Genomic DNA, 21,650 nt, shown 5'->3' with positions numbered 1-21,650 from the left:
GTCAGGGTCTGCGTCCATGACATTACGGATACGACCAAAAGTGTCAGTTGTAATATGCCTTGAAGGTGCGTATTACACCCTGATCGAGAGGCTGCATAAGAGCAGTGGTGCTAGAGGGTAGGAACACCACCTCTACACCTGGATGGCTAAACTGCAAACTTTCTGGGAGGCCTGGTGCATTTTCTATCAATAATAGCACCTTGAACTCCATCTTCTTGGAAGCAAGGCACTTTTCCACTTCCGTGATGAAGCATTTATGGAACCAATCCAGGAATGCTTGCACAGTTACCCATGACTTAATGTTTGACTGGCAAAAGGTTCCTGTTTTTACCCTTTAAAGTCCTAGGGTTTGCTGAGCAGTAAAGCAAGCCAGGTTTAATCATGTGACCAGCTGCGCTGCCACAGAAGATCAGCGTCACTCTGTTCTTGGCTGCCTTGAACACAGGGGCACGCCTCTCCTGCTCGTTTATGTACATGCTACCCAGTATTTTTTCCAATATAGACCATATTCATCAGCATTAAAAACTTGCTCTGGTCTATAGCGTTTCTCTTCTATTATTTTCTTTAACTTTGCGGGAAATATATCTGCGGCTGTGTGGTCAGCTGATGTAGCCTCCCCAGTCAGCTCCACATTATGGAGAGAAAATCTTTTTAAAATTCTCAAACCATCCTTTACTGGCACTAACAGTTGGTTCAGTAGCCCCTTCACCACCTCTTCACTCTTACCCTTCTCATGAATCACATTGCTGTTGATCGGAACATTTTTGTGGTGCTGGTCCTCACCCCAAATGTTAAATGATTTTTCTGCTTTTACTATGTTCTTGTCACAAACAGCCTGCACCACTTTGGCACTTGCAGGAGCACTCGCTTGAACAGGATCATGAATTGCTTGTTCATTCTTCTTTATATACCTCACTGTGGATTCGTTCACACTAAACAACTGACCAGCCTCGGCAGCACTCGTCCCTTCCTTTAACCTGTGTAATATTTCAACTTTCTTTGTCAGGGTCATCACTGACTTCTGCTTTTTACATTTCACTCATACTGACACTAGGCAGTCTTTTAGGTGCCATTTTCACACACAAACACTAAAGTTTAGAGAGTACAACACGAGATGCTGCATCACAGCCAATGGTTGAGTGCAAACAGAAGGAGAGGAGACGCTGCGTGGAGTGACTCGTTGAGCTGCGGGAGAGGCTCACAAGCTGGCCACCATCTGCTTACCGCAAATAGTGAAAATCATGAAATGCAAACCCGCGAAAGGCAAGGTTTTTACTGTACTTAGAAATATGGCTGTTATATATGCCAGGGGTGAGTTGAGTTGTGGGTAGAAGACCTCAGTGATAAGATGCCTTGTGTATCCTTGAACAAGTGGATGTGTACAGTACATATAAGTACCATCATTTTATATTCATTTTGCCAGTACAGTACCATACTGAAATGCATGTTGTAATAATGTGTCTTAGCAAGAGTGGCCTAACATAAACTTGAATTTACCAGAAATTTGGATTTAACAATTAAGTTTTGGCTAGAATCAATATCATAAAGTTTGAAGTCTTACTGTACAGTGACAATATTGAAGCTATCCTGCCAGAAAAATTCTTCAGTGGTACAATACAGGTCATTAGTTAACAGTAGTGTACAGTAAGTGAAGATTTTTCTCTTTTGCATGTATGGTACAGTAGGGGGCAGGGAAAAACACTCTTATTTGAGTTGCAGGCTGCACTTTTCAGGCATCGTTTGTATGGCTGTAACAAACACCTGTGCAAAATTTCATTCCATTTCATGCATACTTACCCTGCCGCATCGCGAACGACTTTTTGTCAACTTTTAGTGTATACCAAAAATTAGGTGTCATTTAATGTTTTCCAGGATAATGATAAATTTTACATGGGTGACATCGATTTAATTCACATGTTATTTTACAGGTACACCGTATAGAAAATCATTACAAGTTCATATTGAAATTCTTTTTTGTGCGGAACCTTGGCATCATTTTCCTAGACAATAATCTTTGCCTAATATATCCATCTCTCGATTCGTATCCCGTCACTTCAGTGCAAGCTTCAGTCATCACTTTTATGCCTCTCTCGACCGCCTGAGTGCTGTTTGGCCACTTGGGCACCACTAATGGTGTCTCAAGAATGTCATTAACCTGTAGATTTGACAGAGAAGCAATGTAAGGAGGCTCAGTCTTGAGTTCATTCCTCCAGTTAATCATGGAATGATAGTTTTTTGCTTGCCACTTTAGTTTCGGAGTCACCACCTTTCTCATGTTGACTACAGGAGGCACATCCTCATTCCCATCTCCATCTTTACCCTCCTCATCAGTATAGTTTAACAAATTCTCGTCAACAGCAGCATCAGAATCTTCCTCCTCCTCTTCAGATCTGCCAGTGCATTCTTCCTTTTGCTGATTCTCCTCTCTAATTTTTCTTATCATTGAGACAGCTTTTTCTCTAACAGTCATGTCCTCATCTGCACACATACCAAGAAGAAGTTGATCTGTGTGGGCGAAGTATGCATTTCTCTGGACAGCCTTCTTCACTATCGTCTCCTCCTCACTATTCAGGTGTTTCATATATAGCAGGGACTGGAATACGTTCCTTGAGCCGTGTGTTACGTAAGGGTGTATCTTGATGTAAAACCACATTGGAGCACTGAACTTTATTATTGTAATGACAATTCTTTTCAACTCATGGCTGGGTCTTGATGTTGCTACATACAGCCTGAGGATTCTACTCCATAAGGTGTTCCACCTTGACACACAGGGAGGACCTGGCTCAATAGCAGCCAAGTCATCTTCAACAACACCTGTGATAACTCCTTTACAAATCCTATACAGGTATTTCTGATCCCAGGACAGATCTTTCTCCACTTCATCATTAAACACAGGGAAATCAGGGAAACTGACTGGCTGGAAGGCGACAACTGGAAGCTCAGACAAAGACTCCTTGATCTGCTTTCCAATGGGACCACGCCAATGCTCAGGACCACTTGGTTTACCATCATAGTGATAAAAAACTGCGCGGAAAGGCAGCTCATTTCCGTGAAGCTGACATATGAAATAATGGAGCGGGTGACCAAGTAACATTTCAAGATGATGAATGACTCCATTTTCTGATCCTACATTTACATTGGTTCCATCACAACCAACACACACAATGGGCTGCTGGGTTAGATTTTTCTCCACCAGAAACTCGTGAATAGTTTTGGCAATCTGCTTTCCGTGTCCAGTCTTGGGAGTCACATGTGTGAGATATTCATTGCCAGGCTCAACCATGATGACATAATGAAATGAGAAAAGGCTGATAATCAATATAGACATAGCACCATACTCATCTGCAACAAGACAACTTAAATGAAATAAGAGATATGAAAAAAAAGTTGATAAACACTGAACAGAACATTGCACCACCACAGCGGCTGTTTGGCTAGTACTGTAGGTAAATTTAAAAATTTCAATAGAAAATGCGGCAGACTAAACCTCGACATATCAGCTTCAAATTTGGCATGGAGTCTTAGATATGTATAAGGAACAATGCCTGAAGAGTGCAGCTTTGAGCAAAATTTCACTGCCCCCTATGGTACAGTCTCATACAAGATTCTTCGAACGGGGAACTAAGTAACCAATCACCGATCACTTTTACATTCATTCATATTTTTTACTACGTACTATAGTAAACAAACGACTTTGAGTTGCCAGGTGTCTCCAGCAGTGTTCGAAGAATCTTGAACGAGACTGTACACTTACTCCAAAAATATCTTTACAGAGGGGTTTGATGAATTTCAAAATGAACACTGTGACTCCTGTTGTCTCAGTAGGGTTGTCAAAATCCTTCGTCAATTGTGTCGTATTGTCTCACACCAAATCGTAAAGATGCTTCTTTGGGAGCGAGTGTACATTACTTCCAAATTCCTTGACCATCACTTATAACTCAGTAATCCTTGTTTAACAGCATTCTTCCAATACTAATTCTTTTATCAGTAACTCTTTGCTGACCATTAACCTGAGTAAAGGACATATAACAGTGTGATGTATACCTCCTTGTTACACTTGTTTCTCCACTTTGAAATGTTCTGTAATCTTTCTTCTTCTTTTTTTTTACTTTATTTTCAGCTTTTTGTATTTACCTAATAGGTATTCTCAAGGTGAAGCTCATATAGTTACAGCCATAATCTATAAGAAGTGTTTCTCATTTGTACTGTGTCTGAATTTTGAATTTATTTCAATTTCAGGAAGTTCCAGGATATGCGATCTTGGTAGCGTGTATCCATGAGAATACGCAGTCCATGACCACATCTCCTGAGGTCCAGAAGGCAGCATTAAATGTCCTAATAAATTGTCTTTGTGCACCTATCTTTCGAGTAAGTCCTCCAAAAGTTTGTTTTAATAGTTATTTGGTCATATATCTTTTGCCATCAACCAGCTGTGAAGATTTACTTGCACAAATCTTACTGCAGAGGAGTCACTCAGTTATTCTGTGGGACTTCTGTGGATCACTGGTGCAGTACACTACAGTATATGTTTTGTCAACAGCTTTATTTTTTACCTGCCTGATATGTGTGCAGGTCACTTATTGAAAATAATTTCATCTGTGTTATCTATGCAGAACATAAAATGACATATTATGTCATGCTCTGATTTTAATTGTGGCATTGGATTTCAATCACATATTATCTCCCAGAAAGGTGAGGCTAATACCAGACCTGCATGGCATGAGAGTTGGGGAGAAATAACCTCCCAAGCCTGTGATGATGATTGATCAACTCTGTCATGGGTGCATGTCCAGCTCTTGAGTTTTGGCTGACATAGTACTGTATTACAAGAGTTACTTGGATAAAAGTGGAGGATTGATCCTGAAATCCCCTTTTCTGGCAGAGCCAGACAGTTTGGAAACTGTTTCCTCCATTGGGCCTGTGATAAGTCATCTGGAACTGAGTAGAATACAGTTTGGTTTCAAACCAAAGATGGCCAGCAGTAGTCTTGACATGGTGTGTGCTGATTGGGCAGAAATGGCTGAACTTAGACCTTTAGGGGTAACTGTTTTACTAAGTCCACCTCAATATAGGCTGTGTTCTGTAATGAGTAGGGCAGGGTTATTGATACACCCAAATGGATTAACTGACTGGCATTGTGAGGGCTTAGACTGAGGACATAAAAAACAATTGACTGCCCTCTGTTACCAGAGCTGCTTAGGGTTTGGAATTAAAAAAAAATTCTGATAGATGTCAGATTGCAAAATATGAAGTTATGAATTGTAAAAAGTTTTGTGTAATAAATTATGAAATATATCAGGTTGATTCAGCTGGCAGTCATTCTAGTTGCTCAATGGTGGAGGAGTATTGTTTGTAAAGTGGTTATGGCAGGCTGGGTAACCTGGTGGTTATGAGATGTGTTGCTCAGGGAGAGCATTTGTGAAGCATTGATTGGTGGTTTTGTTCACATATGTGAAAAGTTCAACAAACTGAAGTTGTATAGGGTTATAATTTAATGTAAAATGTACTCTAAATCTGAGGTATTACAGTACTGTGGCAGTCATTAACATTCTTTATTAATGTATAGAATGCAGGGGGGTGCCCAATAAACTAGCCTCTTTGCAGGGCAAATTGTAAAAATGTATAGACTATATTAATATAGTACATTAATGATTATTACTGCTATACTGTATACTATCTAGCCACAATATAGCATGAATATTAATACCACAAAAATTGCATTACACAACATGATGAAATCAGCAGAGAGTTGAGTGACAACCACAGTTAAATATTGTACAGTACTGTACCAATTTCCCCCAAGTATACTCATACTGAAATCACTCGTTGATATTGTATTGTAAATGATGTTATTTGTTACAGTCTGGTGTAATTTTTCAGGGGTACAAAGGGATAAAATGTACAGTATTCCAAACCTTTGATCAATATGTCTCAACATGGATTAATAAACCCATCCCTCAGTGTTGAGTTTACCTCAGTTGTTCTCCTGGTGTTGTGCAGCACATATAACCTTTCTCAGTTGTGTCAGGGCTGACCACAGAGGTACTGTATGAGGTGATGTGAAGGGCAAAATTAATAGTCACTTTTATTCTGTTCATGAAAGGTAAACTCATAACTGACTCTATCTTTAATTAAAAACTTACATTATGGATGTGGTTCTTGCAGTGTGTGTTATCAACCCTGCTACACACCAGGCTTGCCCACCATTGCCAATTTATGTATAAACTGCAGTTACTGGTGTAGTGTGTAGCATAAAGTATGATATCTGATGATGAATGAGAATGATGATGAATGAGAATGTTTAACTACCTTTAAAAATTTTTATGAACTCATATTGTAGATGGGATCATTCTTTTATTTAACCCATTCTCTCTGCTTCCTGCACTTTAATATTTTTTCTGGCTCCTGCCAGACCATTTTATTCAGCTTAGGGGAACCTCCCACAGCCAAAGGGTTAAGGCTCCTTAACCCCCATATGCCATTTTTTTTTTTTTTTTTTTTTTGTACCACACGAGGATTAGTCCACCTGGGCACAGGTCACTGACCCACATCGGGGCCTGGGGGGCGAAGATATTATAATAATAATAATAATAACTATTATTATTAAAATAATTGTTACAAATTAATAACAAAATAATAAAAATAAAAATAAAATACTACAAATAATAATAATAACCATAAATAAATACAAAAACAAAAAATAATTAATCAAGAATAAGAAACGATATGTACATTATGTATGTTGTGTTGTCAATAGTAAGAGAAACAATTGAGACCCTGCAATTGTGTGTAAATGAGGCAGAAAGTCAGGTCAGCAACCTGGGACTTGGTCACAATTTTCGTGATGCCATATGGCAGCAGGGTCTACCATTAGACAACACATTATGCTTCCAATATCTTCCCAGGCGGTAGTACCTCCCTGTTTGATAGCTGCCTACTACCTACAAATTATGTTACTGTGATATCTCTATTAGCTGGAACAATTGGTGCAGACCACTTCCAGGAATGAGAGATTTCCGGGAAATGAGACGACTATCAAAGCCGGAAAAATATCCCCCATCCCTGGAATTTTCCGGGTTCTGAAATTTTTTCTCAGAATTTTCGAGAAAATGTGCCCCTCAGAAAATCATTCCCAAATCCCAAATTTTCCGGAAATTTCCGGCTTTTAGGAACTATTTTCCGATAAATTTTCAATTCCGGCTATTGGAGAGTTCCGGCTTTGAGGGATTCCGGCTGATGGAGATATTATTGTACTTTGAATGCAAATGTTACCTTCTTATAAAGAGTATTTATGGTACGTTACTTTTATTTTTATTTAAATGGTTGTAGTATTGTGAATTGGGTCATACTATACATGTTTAAAGGTACCCAAACATACTTGTTTATACCCCACAAGAATTAATTTCTGGTTATGTATAATTTTACTCTCTTACAACCCTATATTATACTATATCAAACTGAACATAGAATATCCTGCAGCCGGGAAGCAGTATTGGTAGACACAGTGCATCAACAACGCCGGGTAAAAAGAAGACAAGTAATGGTGAAGACTATATCAATAAGGCTTGGGACTGTGTTAGAACAAGCAATGGTATTATGGTAAGTATTGTGGCAGCTCTCTGGTGTGTTGATGGAATATTAAAGTTGACCTGATGTTTCTGGCTCTTACAAACACTGTAGTTATAGTTACACTTTTTGAACATGCAAATGAGAAATTAATGTTTTTGTTTTTAATAATTTTAGTACCTGCTGAATGTCCTCCACAAGAAGATGCCCATCACAGATGCTGACTGCATCAGAGGACTTGCCTGTAGAGCTCTTGTGGGTCTTTCAAGAAGTTATGCCGCCCGACAGATCATGAGCAAGTTGCCTATCTTCACCGCTGGACAGTTGCAGTGTTAGTGTTATTTAATGAAAATAATTGGGTACTGTACTTTAAGTTTTAAGAATATTGCTGATCAATCTGCCCACTTTTATAGCTTTCTAAAAGATTGGGTTATTTTTATCCCAGAGGCAAGTGTATTTCTATTTCAAACGCTGAGTTTTAGTGAATAAATATGATCTTATCATACAATTTTGTATTTAGCATGCATGGTTGTGTATGCTTGCAAGCAGAAAAATCAGAGTTACACAATTGTAATATACAGTATACTGTTGTATTTTCCTCAGTGTTAATGAAAGAACCAATTCTACAAGACAAGCGGATGGAACATGTTAAGTTTCAGCGTCATGCCCTGGAATTAATAAAAGCTGTATCGGGACGCACCAAGCATGAGGGAGATGCTTCTACAGACATATCAATGCAGAGTATACACAGAGTAAGACTCCCAGTGTACTGTATTAAACTATGTGTATAAGAAAGACTTACTCTTGCATACACTTATAATTTTTGTCTTTTATGTAGTCATACAATGTGCACTTTGTCACATTTGAAATATGTTGAACATCAAAATGGTGTTGTTTGCAATGTCATACCGTACCTTTAACCCATACTGGGATATCAACTGTGTTTTTATGTTCACAGGCAGACGTTGTGGCTCAGACCAGAATAAACTATAATAAAAAGCAACTGCTACACCTAATACAGACCCATTTGGCTCAAGAAGGTTATGAAGCTGTGGCTCTGGCCCTCCAACAAGCTGCTCACCTCCCACCCTTGCCAGTCTCTGTGCCGTACACATCTATGGGACCACCATCAAGAAACATGGTCACTCCGCCTCCATCTGTCAGAGCAGTGAGTTTCTTTTGTGTTTATTTATATTTGTCATAATTCATGGAAATGTTTTCTTGTAAAACCTAAAAGATAATGGAGTTTTTCTTACCACCAATATCACTAGGACACAAAAATTTCCCCCATTTATATTGATTAAAAACTTACTCCATTTATATTGATTAAAAACTTCCCCATTTATATTGATTAAAAACTTCCACCATTTATATTGATTAAAAACTTCCCCCATTTATATTTATTTTCCTCTATATGATATATCCTCCAAAGACAGTGAGGTCACGTTCACTCTGTCCTACAAAACACCATTTTCTGCATAATCCGCCAAATTTCCTCCTCTGACGTAGATGATTACTCTTTGCCAGCATCGAATCTTAGCTGGGAGCAGTTCTTGTCATCTGTTTGGACCAACGCTGTGCAAGGGTTCATCTCCCGCCAACAATGCCACTTTAGCTGTAGCGCCGTCTACCCCTTCCCCGCCACCAGTATCCAGTCCATCAAATGTTACCAATGCATCTAGTCCTGGAAACTTACACATTAAACTAAACAGGTGAGAGGATAGGAAGAGGGTGGAGGGAGGGAGGTACTGTATAGGAAGATTGGCAGAGCTTGTGAGCGACCACGTAGTAGTGGTGCGGGGGACAAACAAGTGCTGTTTATCTGTGACCCTTGATGATAAATTCACATAACCACTTGTGTAATTATTATCTTACTCATTAAAAGACATAGAACAAAATACACTAAAATATTACAGCTGTCAGTATTTAAACTATATATTTCTATTGAGATGTTTGGCCTCTGTTCCCACATTGCTGTATTGCCGACGCACTGTTGCCACGTCGTCTCGATTGTATTGTTAGTAACGTCGGCTATAGAAAGGATGGATGTACACAGATTTATCTGGCATGCCTGGGATCTGGGGGTTGCCAGATTTTTTATTTTATTTTTTTTATTTTATATTTGGAGCATCAGGCCTAAAATGCATAAAATGAAGAGTAAGCTCTCTTCAACTGGCTGTGAAGCCTCTGTTTAGATCACTAGATTCACCCCTAAAATTAGCTGTATGTGTTACTGTACAGTATTGTTAAAAATTAAAATTATTGACATATAAAGAGTGATAACAAAGCATATAAAGAGCAATGATGAAAGCCTATAAAGAGCAAAAAAGGATACAAGTCAATATACACATTGAGTCATAGTTCTTGGGGAGCTGGCCCTCTCAACGCTGGCCTTAACAGCTGGGATGCTGCCTGGCTTGCTTCCACAGTGGACCCTCAGACCTGCACACCATAAAAAAAAACTGTTCACCTTTTTTCTATTGTAGAATAAATAAATATATTTAGTAAAAGAAAAAGTGTTATTTAGATCCACAAGGTTAGGTGGGTGATGCCATCATAGCTGTCATTATGTAATACTGAACTACAGTACTTTATCAATTTTACAAACTAATTCGAGCCTCCCCCCCCTTTCCTTTACATCAAGTTGAGAATTCTTTTCCGTTATTTATTTCCCAATTTAGCGGAATAGTTCGTTCAGTTGGGTAGTTTCTGTTAAAATGCTCACTTCCTTTCTGGGACTTTTGCGACACTTTTGGCATGATTTCGTAACACATTTAGGGCAAAAAATGATCACAAGCAGAGAGCGGACAGACGGTACACGCACTTGACACATTGAGCAAGCGCTCGCTTCTGTTTCCAGCCTTTTTGGCAGAGTTAGCTGCAGTTAGTGGAATTCTAGTCGATTCAACGAACTAGTTCGCTAAATTGGAAAATCAATAACAGAAAAAATCGTTCTGTTAAATTGGGATTGTATTAGTAATGTTTCATATCATCTGTGATATTCATAATAAGTAAATGGGACTCTAAACCTACTCTCAACTATTTGCTGCATTTCTCCTTTTTTTTTTATAAACTCAAATTTGATGGTCACAATATTTGTATTGTATTCAGAACTGACCAAAGAACATTTATAAACTAGAATCCTGACACTTAATTGCACTACAGTATAAAGGATGTGATATAAAGAATTTTGATTATGTAAATGTTCATGTTCTTAAAATATTATAATAATTATTTATATAGGAAGTATTCTAATATCTTACCTCCTTTCAGAGCTACCAAGAGAGACAGCAGAGGTACACCTTTGACAAACACCAACAATATATGTCATTTCAGTAAAAGTGAGATGCTTCCCAGTACTTGTAATAACTGTAACCAAGCAATTGTGGGCAACATCGGCAATACTGGTATGTCAATGCCTGTAGTGACCAACACAGCACTGCTCAGTGAGCCCACAATAAGCTTGAACAGAATTGTTACAGAATATCTCATGAATCAGCATGCACTCTGCAAAAACCCAGTTGTTACCTGCCCAACATTTGACCTTTTCCAGTAAGTGTCTCAAACTACAGTTCAGTATTATCTTCTTTTTGGAAGTGTAAAAAGTGCCTTATAGCCAACTGCTGACACATGCTCCAAAAAGTATCTTTACAATTTTGTGTGAGACAATTTGGCACAATGGACCAAGGATTTTGATAACCCGACCAAGACAATAGGGGTCAGTGTTCATTTTGAAATTCATTGGACCTCTCTGTAAAGATACTTTTTGGTGTAAGTATATATATAATGCTGTACAGTATTGTTATGGATTGTAGTATATTTTATTTTTGTTATTTCATTTTTATACACCTGTGTTGAGAAAGTATAAGTACTGTATTATAGTTTATTTTATTGTAATTTCTTATGTATTATTGTTAGATAGAGTGTATAACATCAACTCTTAACCAATATGTCAAAGATCAATGTGAGAACTAAAGGTCAAAGATCAGCTTTACTACTGTATGCTTGACACTACTATGTCAATGTATCTGGAGGCTGATGATGCCACTATTTATAACATACTGTATACACTGATGTGACCTGCAAGTATTGTGCTTATATACTCTACTACAAACTATCTTTGTCGTCCATATTGATCAGTTCATTCTTTTGAGTGGGCGACTTGGTGCACTTTTTTTCACACGTTTTATTTGCTTATTTATTTTTTATACGGTATAAATACATTGAAATTAAATTAGACTAGTGTCCTATCAATTGAACCAATTAGCTGCTGAATGCTAAGGAACAGGATCAGTGTCTGCATGGCCACCTTACACCATAGCAGGCAAATGGCTTGTGTTGTAAAAGAATTGGAACTGGTGAACTTTTATTCCTTATTTGATGTAATGAAGATTTTATGTGATATAAGTGTACTGTAGTGTTAATATGTGTAGGAAAATATTGAGAATGTATGAAGCTTGGTAAACAATTTGTTTTGTTTTTTCATTTTCAGACCACACAGATGTCCGGAGCCTAAGTCACTACGAGCGCCCCCAACTAACTTCACAATGCGGTACACCAAGAGACCCTACAATGTTCCCTTTACTGGTCTTGAAGGTTCATCTAATAATAGAAAGTTTATCTACAGTAGATACCGACCCATGCAGACATATAGACCGACAGATGACGATGATATTTTTCTCTGCTGCGAATTCACAGTAAGTTTTTTGTTAATATTTTGTGGGAGGTTTAGTATGAGTCATTCTTCTGCTTAGGGAAACATAAATACAGAGTCGTCTCTTTATATTTACTGTTTCAGCCTTATCTATCTTATGGGGTGGCATTGAAGTGTTCTTTGTCCGTTTACTATGGTGGCCCTACATTTATATTTTGTTTGGTTAATGCCAGACAATTTTATTCAGCTCAGAGGGGATCTTGTGTATGAGGGGTTAAAACACCAAATGGTATCACAAGCAGCCTTTTATTATTACAGTGGTGCCATTCTAAACATGCCACAAACTTGCTGATGATTATTTAACACAGTGCGAAAACAATTATTGGAGGCCAGAGAAGCAACTCTCACTGCAGTATTAGGTTAGGTCACTGTTATCATGTTACTATCAAGATATTATTGGTAATATTTTTCAATGTGGTGTTGGCTAATGTCCAATCTGTTGTCGATCTTGTAATATTTTCAGATGATTTTGTAGGAAGATTTTAAATCCAGTTGGCATCTTGACTTACAATGATGGTTCTACAGTGGTGGTTGTGGTGGGTCTATTTCCTGGTGTCACCAAGGTGGGGTGGTAGATGTCAACTATAAATCTCAGGCCTCCACATTGCTTTTCTCTCAGCTATTATCTTCTTTTTTTTTAAGATCAGTGACTGCCACCACCAAATTCTTTCCCTCCAATAATTTTTCACTTGTGTTCCATAATGCAGGCAGTTGAGCCACACATTCTCATAAGCTCTCTGTTTTTGGTGACAGTTCAAACTCTCATTGACAACTTTACTATACACCTTGATGAATGGCAGCAGTGATATACAGTACAGTTATGACTTTGAGTGGCCATTTGAAAGTATTGTTATGGTAACTTGTATTTAATATATCTTGATTTTCAGTAATTATCACTTTACAACAGTGCCTCGTGAAATTAGAATCTCCTCATTATATTCAGTATTGACAAGTACTTTTTCATGTGTTGAGACTCCCAATATCCCGAGGAAGTAATTAATTGAGACAACAGGGTAGGGTATTATATGGTCGTCTCATTTATACTACTATTTTGTTTCCTTGCAGCCTGATGATCAGTTTATTATTGTGGGAACAACACGAGGAGAAGTGAGATTATTTAGTAAAGGTGGAAGTGTGAGTATTGTGTGTTATCTTGTACAGTACAGTATATAACATCTGTTCTGCATTTTGGAATAATAATAATTAGATAATGATTAGTTGAAATGAAAAATTTGCTTGAGGGGTTTCATATTTTAAGTGCTGCAAAATAGATTGTGTGTTTGTTTTAGTCATTTTTAAGTTAAATTACAAGTTGATAGAGAGATGTACAGTACTCTGTGTCTGAAGTAATTTTAGTTACTTTTGAATGGAGGTTTAAGCAACACTAAGGAAAACTTTTTTGTCATACTTGCAGGAAGAAGGTGTGTATACAGTGCACCAGGGAGCTGTGTCCACTCTGGTTCCCCACAGCTCTGGATCCCTTCTTCTCACCTCATGTACAGGAGTCCATGAAACTTCTCTCTGGAGCATCACTGACCTCTTTGATGAGAAGTAGGTTGTGTTTGAGTGGCTGGTCAGTTTAGGTCCCAGTCCTATTTGTAATATAGACCAGTTTAACTTTACCATCAGAATTAAGTTTGGATCCCGTGTGTACGTCGTGCGCAGCGTGCATTGCATGATGCGTCCGGGTAAAAATCATTGAAAAGTTGGGGTGATTACATGTATTGTGTGATACATAGTGTCTTGTACATTGTGTATTCACCGCTCCCAAGGGAGGTGAACACGCATCACGCCGGGATGATGAGGGGACTCCATCCACATACTATCATAGCATCTGTTTCTATATTTGTGTGCTTTTCTATGCCAAATTGTACTCCTCATCACTATGCCACATTATGTCATATCAGAGGAGATTCTGGAGAAGCTTTTTTTTTTTTCTCCGGGGATTAGCCCACCGGGGCACAGGTCACTGAGCCACATCAGGGGCTTGGGGGGGGGGGGATTAAATAATAATAAAAACAATAATAATAATCAAAATTAATAGAAATTATAATAAATAAATAGTTATAATAATAAAAAATAATAAAAAATAAATAAAAAATAACTCATGAGTGCAAAACGACATGTTGTGTTGTCGATAGTAAGAGAAACAATTGAGACCCTACAATTGTGTGTAAATGAGGCAGCAAGTCAGATCAGCAACCTGGGACTTGGTCACAATTTTCGTGATGCCATATGGCAGCAGGGTCTACCATTAGACAACACATTATGCTTCCAATACCTTCCCAGGCAGTAGTACCTCCCTGTTTGATAGCTGGACAACCCTGTGACTCTTCAACTATAACCAATTGTATTATTGTTAAATTACTGGGTCTACAGGGTTGACTGGATTAATAATAACTATTTTGTGCATATAGTAAGATCTTCTATTTCATGAGTAATATAAACTGGAAAAGTTGGGCCAAATACATAAACTAATGGGAAAAATAACAATATAGACTGGCCACTCTACATCAACCTCTGATTTTCTCATTTATAACTTCCAAATGATACAAATTCTGCCTTTATTGACCTTATTGTGCTTTCCAGAAACTAGTTTTTAGGCCTTCCTCAAGTAACTTAATCACACACTGCTTATCCTGCATCGAGTACTTGGCAAACTTAACTCCCTTATGATGTCTCGCTTCTCCTTTTCCTTATTTGGCCTCTTAGTTGGGCCTGTCCCACCCCCACCAGCACCAGTCGGACCCCCAGTAGAGGTAGAGGCCATTATCTTGACTCAACAGGTGGTAGCACCACCCAAAAAAGCACACAATAGCAGCCCGGGCTGTCGCGACGATAGCGCAGGCTACAACGCGATAGTTTGTTCTTGTAAACCTCTTCTACGCTCACCACCAGCAATTCGATCACCAGAACGCTTCTTGGAAACATTCTTCTTACCTTGTCTTTCCATTTTCCTCGCTAACACAACAAAATTGGAGAAAACAGCGAAAATCACGGAGTCATCGACAGAAACCGCGCGATTCAACTGATAACGTGATGTAAACGGAGAGCGCTGGTGTAAACCGTTATTAGTCCTCACTGTGAAACATTCTTTTTACTTATTCTTTTCATACAGTATTTATGGGTAACAGCTAAATTTTCCCCCCAAAAACGAAATTTACAGAGTACCTCTCAAAAAACACTTCACAAACAAAGGATACGAATCAATTGAACATGTGATGTCGAACGTGAACTGTAAACACTGCATAACCCCATGCCACGCTTAAAACGTTGAGGATGGAATCGCGCTATAGCCAACATTCGTATGCAAAAGTTCGCGTTTTACAAACAGCGTTCCCCTATTCATCAATCGTGTTGCAACCAATTCGCGTTGACAAAACACGCGTTGTAGCAGAAATGACTGTAACTGGTATGAGGGCTGTGACGTCATTCAAGACGGTGGCCAGCATTCAGCTGGCTGGATCTCGTGAAATGCACGATATTTTTTTCCAAATACAGTGGGGTATGCTATAACGAACGTAATTGGTTCCAGAACCTCGTTCGTTATAGCACTCGTTCGTTATAGGATTAATCCGTTCCAGGCCCCCAAATACAACCACCTAACACTGAAAAAATTCTGTGGAAAATGTAAAAAATACGGTACTTTATCTTACCTTAGTGTTATTCAGCATGCAGGTACCCCTAAACACTGGCACATCACTATCACTTCCACTGGGAGTCTTGGCTTTAAGGTCCTCAAACAATTGTCTGGCCTTCTCACAAATTATAGCTTCACTAATGTTACCACCTGCCATTTCTTTCTCCTTTATCCGCACGAAGAGTAAATTTTCCATCTCTTCAATCACATCACACTTTGCTTTACTAAGTCTAAAGATTCCCTTTGCCACTTGCACAGTTTTTAACTCCTCTTTATTCTTCAAAATCGTACATACAGTCGATTTAGCCATCCCATACTCATCACTAAGTTTCGCAATGCTTCTTCCATTCTCACGTTTCTTTATAATTTCTTTCTTAGTTTCAAGGGTTATTAGCTTTCTCACTCGCTTTGGACGACTCATTGTTACAATTGTATACTTGTATAACAAAATAGTTATACAAATAACGCGAATTTCCACATCAAAAGACGAAATTTCAACAATAACAGTGGTGCACTGGCTACACAATGAGACAAAGATGGCGCCTGACGCTCTTGTTGTGGGTCGCGGTACAACAATATTCATGCGCCAGGCGAAATAGTCCCGTATTCATCCGCGTTCGTTGTAGGAATTGCGTTCGTTATAGCATTCTCAATTTTATAGGTAAAACCGTTCGTTATAGGAATATTCGTAGTAGGATCCGTTCGTTATAGCATACCCCACTGTATAAGACTTGGTTACATTAGGTAGTGCTTGCGAAATTCAAAAACACGAAATGAAATCACACGAAGTATGAGATCTTACTGTATAACATAATTAGTAAACACAAAACAAAATATAGTGGAATCTCTGTCTAAAGATCTCTTAAAATAAATCTCTTATAAAGGACACAGTTTCCTGGTCCTGGGCACTTCATGAAGGGGTTCCCCCTTATTGTATGGTACGTACTAACCTACTGCACACAGAGTTCCACACGAGATGAATCCTTGCTGTGAAAAGAACTTTCACACATGGGATCCTTACTTTAGTTCCTTATCCCAGTGAACCAGAGTATTAATGGGTCTCCAGTCACTATGGCTAGGTTGGGGCCATTTGACAAACAACTGTGGATTTCCACATCTCTTACTTGAAGTCATATCATTAGGTGTATTAGGATGAATTGTGCACTTAATTAATGTGATAAAATGGAAATGAAAAGGCTACAATCTAGATACAGTACCCAGTGATTATCAGATTTTTTTTTGTCAAAGTTTAGAGGACCTTGGTTGTTGAACATCTAACTTATAGATTTTCCTCAAGACATGTTCTAACTTGTGTTAATTTGGGGGGTCGCCAGCCTAGCAGATGCTTGTCTTCCTTACTACTGAGATAAAAATTATGATTTGAATTCTGCAGAAATAATTAACCATTTAATGCAAACATGCCCACTTGATGGTGTGGCTGAGGTGAATCATATTTGTTCCAGATGTGTTGTTCAAATTAAGGAAATAGTATTAAATAATGGAGTAACCTTGAATCAATGAAGATTTAAGTATTGAAAACAATCACATAAAAAAAATTATATTGATGGGTTTTTGGGATGTTGGTCAAAATGATCACATAAGATGTAACTGTATCTCTAGAGGAGGAGATGGAGATTTTCACCAAGACATTGCTCACAAGTATTCCATGTTTACAGGTATTTTCATGGCAGTTGGTCTGATGATTTATACACTTAATTATGTAATGTTGGTCCACCTTACTACTCTGTCAGGATCCAGCAGTAAGGCCTCTCAGAGTGTACAGTCAGTAAAATAAGCATTGACCACCTCAAGGTCAGTGGAATAGGAAATGATCAATAACAACCAACTGACGCTGGTAACCACAGGTATATGTTTACAGTTTTCGCACCATATTGTTACACACGGTAGGATGGTCCACACTTTGTTATTGGCTATACTGTACATGACTTTACTGTATAATCATCCCAAGGCTGAACCACTGTTTATATTGGTGTGTTTTTCATCGTGTTAAGTGCCTTGATGGACACACACACACACACACACACACACACACATGATTATCTGGGCTTTTCATTGTATAGTAAAAAACTCCATCTAACGGACTATATGGGAGAGAAGAGTCCGTTATATTAGGGCTTCACTGTATCTGACTGTTGCTCTGACAAGTTGAGCCTTATACCGTCCATTACCTTAGAATAATTATTATAGTGTATCTTGTAATAATAATGTGAGGGATACTGTAGTCATCTAGCACTATTTTATTAACAGGTACACCTTACATGAGTGTCAACATGCAGACTTCAGTAATGCCCAAGATAAGATCATAGGTACAAGTGAACAAACAGCAAAAGTAAGTATAGTTTTGGCAACTTGTTCTTCGATTTTAATCCCATCTTAACCCCAACAGTACAATGGGAATCTTCTCTTCTCATCACAATAAAGGTCACATTGATAGACAGCTTAGTGCAGTACATAGGCTAGCCATCACCTTGTGCTAAAATTACTCCGTTTACATTGAATTTCCATTTGTTTGTCAGCCTTCTTCACAGGCTTTTGAGTTTTATCCATTAATGTTTATTTTTTATTTTTATTTTTTTTATGAAATTTCTGTGCTATTTATTATGTATGTTTTTGGTCTTGTAAACGTTTAGTCTAATTCAGTGACATATGACCTAAGTTATTGCGTCGCCAGGGATGGAATTACCACAATCAATCGATCCATTATTATGTACCCTTCATGGGTCTCTAGTTCTTACTTCCATCCATTGTTACAGTACAGTACATGATTCACTAATAAAGGTAATCTGTATAACATGACCACATACTGATAACGTGATTCTAGTAAGTTAATGATGACTTACTTGGCGCTATAGATAATGTTTGTGAAATCTTGACCATTTTCATTGTTTTAATTAATTTCTCCCAACAGCTTTATGATCTTAATACAAGTCAGGTTGTGAGTGAATTTACACCTAAATTATCCAACCACTACACCGTCAACAAGGCTGTCCTGGATCCCTGTGATGATTTAGTCCTTACTGATGGTGTCATGTTTGATGTGCGCTCTGGTAAACAGGTATGTAATAAAATGTTCACCATATTGTTACCCAAGACACTCCTATTACAGGTTGGACCTCGCTAATATGAGTAGCTTGGGACCAGACCGGTTCTGGATTAGGAAAATTTTTGAACCATTGAAGCCGAGGTTTAAAAGAGGCAAAATAATGCATAAAATGTACTATTGCTGGTACCAATACAACTTACATCAGCATAAACCTATCCAAGAATAAAAAAGACACAATTATTTGCCCAAAAATAATTCAAGAATAAAAAAAAATTGGTCAAAATTTGTCCTCAGATATGTGTGATTTTAGCCAAAATTTCAAGGGACCAAAGTGTCAGGGTGTGGGACACAGGTGCCCAAGTTATCAATTGTTGTTTGTGGGAAAAGTTCATGCAGTCTAGTAATGATTCAGTGTTTCTTATCATAGGTAAAGGCGGTTTATATAATTTGTTTATCACTGTGCCCGTCATCATTTTCAAATTATACTACAAGTTATGTATTTCTCCGACAGTTACTTTATTTTAATTGTACGCCTGGAAGCGAGTGAGAGACCGCTAGTTACAGCACCATCTGCAGTTGTAACTCTCCTCCCTCTCTGCCATATTTCACTGGATTTACTGTTATTATTAGTGTTTACCATTTATTTTTGCTCAGTTACATGCACACACCATCCTTCATACATACAGTTGTACCCCACTTAACGCGGTCAATAGAACCCAGAGGGTCCCGCGCTAAGTGAAATCCGCGTTAAGTGAACAACAGAACATATGGGATTAATTCCAATAGAACCCAGCCCGACCCCCAAACTCCACTTTTTGACGACAAATAACTATGTTGTAGTAAAAATTCTATCTTAACTTTATGGTGGCATGAAAAACAAGTAATATAGAAGAGGTTAGGTTAGGAAAGATAAAGGTTAACATAGGAAAAATAAAGAATAGGTTAAAAAACGAAAATTTTTGCGGAACACTTACGGTAGTAGAAGAGATGGGTCGGCATACGGGGATGGAGGCTGGTTCTGAGGCAGAGGGCAGATTACTGCCCCTCAGGTGAATCACCATTACTAGGTGAATCACCATTACTAGGTGAATCAATATCACTGTCACTTACAGTTGTCATGGCTTCCCTGACAAATCCCTCAAAATCAACTTCACTCTCACTATCACTGGCTTGGACTGGCTGTGGTGGGTTGCGGGCGAAGAACTCGGTTATGCTTTTCTGACGGCTGGTGTTGATGTTGTCGTGATACACCTTGATGTACGGCTCCATAGCCTGCACCAGTCGGGTATGGAAGACGTCATGGCGTTCATCGTCATTGTCGCGGGGGAAACGATGGACTTAATTTTTTCTGTAAACTCTATGAGACACTTAATATCACTATGACTTAAACTAGGTTCTTCGGAGAATGACGCACCTTCTTCCTCCTCTTCACTGGCGGGTTCTTCTTCCAACATCTCGTCGGCAGTCACTTCAGGATCTCTGATCACCTCCATGATGTCTTCGTTGGTGGTCTCGGAGAAGCCTTCAGCTGTAATACTGAGCGCAGCTTCTCTGGCAAGGTCCACTGCTACTGCAACAGTCTGAACCTGACCAGTCACAGGTTCACTCCTCCTCTCACCTGGTATGCCATGCAACACATGTCTCCATGCGTGACGAATCGTAGCAATAGTCAGCAGATCCCATGCCTCCACCAAGAAGTCTACAGCTTGTTTAACGTTAAACTTCTTCCAAAATTGTTTGACGAGAAGTTCTTGAGTCGCCGCCTCTTGTTCCTTGTCCTCGTCGCTTTTACTCTCGCTGTCGGTGTCACCCAGCTTACGCAACTCATCCTTGGTGTTGGTAGAGTCGTTCAGGAGCTTGAACTTCTTTGCAGAGTACGCAGCTTTCACATTGCAGATCAACTCCTGGTCCATAGGCTGGATTAATGACGTAGTGTTGGGAGGAAGGAAGACCACTTTTACGTTGGGGTGACGATCCATAAGTAGGGGCGAGTGTCCTGGTGCGTTGTCAAGGAGCAACAAAATATTGAATGAAACATTCTGTTGCTCGCAGAATTTCTGCACGTCAGGAACAAAACAGTTGTCAAACCAGAAGAGGGACAGAGAAGAGGACATCCACGCCTTACGTGCGGTTAGCCAGTGGACATTAAGCTTGTTCATGTCCATATTCTTGTAGGCGTGCGGCTTGCGGGCTTTGTGAATCACCGATAACTTTGGTTTACAGGTACCGGAGGCATTGGTGGTAAACAGGACGGTGATGCGTTCCTTCTGCATCTTCCGACCCCTTACCTTGCTGGCAGACTGGACAACGAAGGTCTTGGAAGGTAACTTTTTCCAGAAAAGACCAGATTCGTCCATGTTAAACACCTGGTCGTCAGTGTACTGTCCTTCCTCCATAATCTCACGTAAAAACGGAGGAAAATCTCTAGCCGCCGCACGGTCAGCACTCGCTTCCTCACCACCAATGTTGATGTTGGTGACCTTGTTCCTCTTCTTAAACCTATGCAGCCAACCAGAGGAAGCATTGAAGGGTTTGGGCTCTGCAATTCCCAGTTTACGTGTCACTGCTGCGTATAGCTCACGTGCGTACTCCTGCACTGAGCGCGTGTCCACCGCCATGTTGCGTCGCGCCTGACGCACCAAATAACTCACCAGCAAAGTTTCCAC

The 21,650-nt window shown here is 39.0% G+C and overlaps 1 protein-coding gene across 2 annotated transcripts in view; it reads left to right on the top strand.

Annotated features, from left to right (window-relative positions):
* The window catches only part of LOC121873593 (DDB1- and CUL4-associated factor 1-like), a 56,333-nt gene that overhangs the window by 13,136 nt on the left and 21,547 nt on the right, over positions 1 to 21,650 (top strand). Inside the window, exons 11-22 of one of the 2 annotated variants that reach the window (XM_042377247.1) lie at positions 4,240 to 4,368; positions 7,480 to 7,599; positions 7,744 to 7,897; positions 8,170 to 8,318; positions 8,525 to 8,734; positions 9,094 to 9,278; positions 10,840 to 11,118; positions 12,059 to 12,263; positions 13,346 to 13,414; positions 13,695 to 13,831; positions 18,189 to 18,270; positions 18,850 to 18,996. In XM_042377247.1, coding sequence (XP_042233181.1) covers positions 4,240 to 4,368; positions 7,480 to 7,599; positions 7,744 to 7,897; positions 8,170 to 8,318; positions 8,525 to 8,734; positions 9,094 to 9,278; positions 10,840 to 11,118; positions 12,059 to 12,263; positions 13,346 to 13,414; positions 13,695 to 13,831; positions 18,189 to 18,270; positions 18,850 to 18,996 — 1,866 coding nt within the window. Of the gene's footprint in view, positions 1 to 4,239; positions 4,369 to 7,467; positions 7,600 to 7,743; positions 7,898 to 8,169; positions 8,319 to 8,524; positions 8,735 to 9,093; positions 9,279 to 10,839; positions 11,119 to 12,058; positions 12,264 to 13,345; positions 13,415 to 13,694; positions 13,832 to 18,188; positions 18,271 to 18,849; positions 18,997 to 21,650 lie in introns of both variants that reach the window. The other variant, XM_042377240.1, reaches the window with a different exon arrangement.

This window comes from Homarus americanus, unplaced genomic scaffold (genome assembly GCF_018991925.1).
Source record: "Homarus americanus isolate GMGI-L3 unplaced genomic scaffold, GMGI_Hamer_2.0 scaffold55640, whole genome shotgun sequence".
Taxonomy (NCBI): domain Eukaryota; kingdom Metazoa; phylum Arthropoda; class Malacostraca; order Decapoda; family Nephropidae; genus Homarus; species Homarus americanus.
Note: the sequence above shows the minus strand (reverse complement) of the source record. Positions and strands in the feature narration are given on the sequence as shown.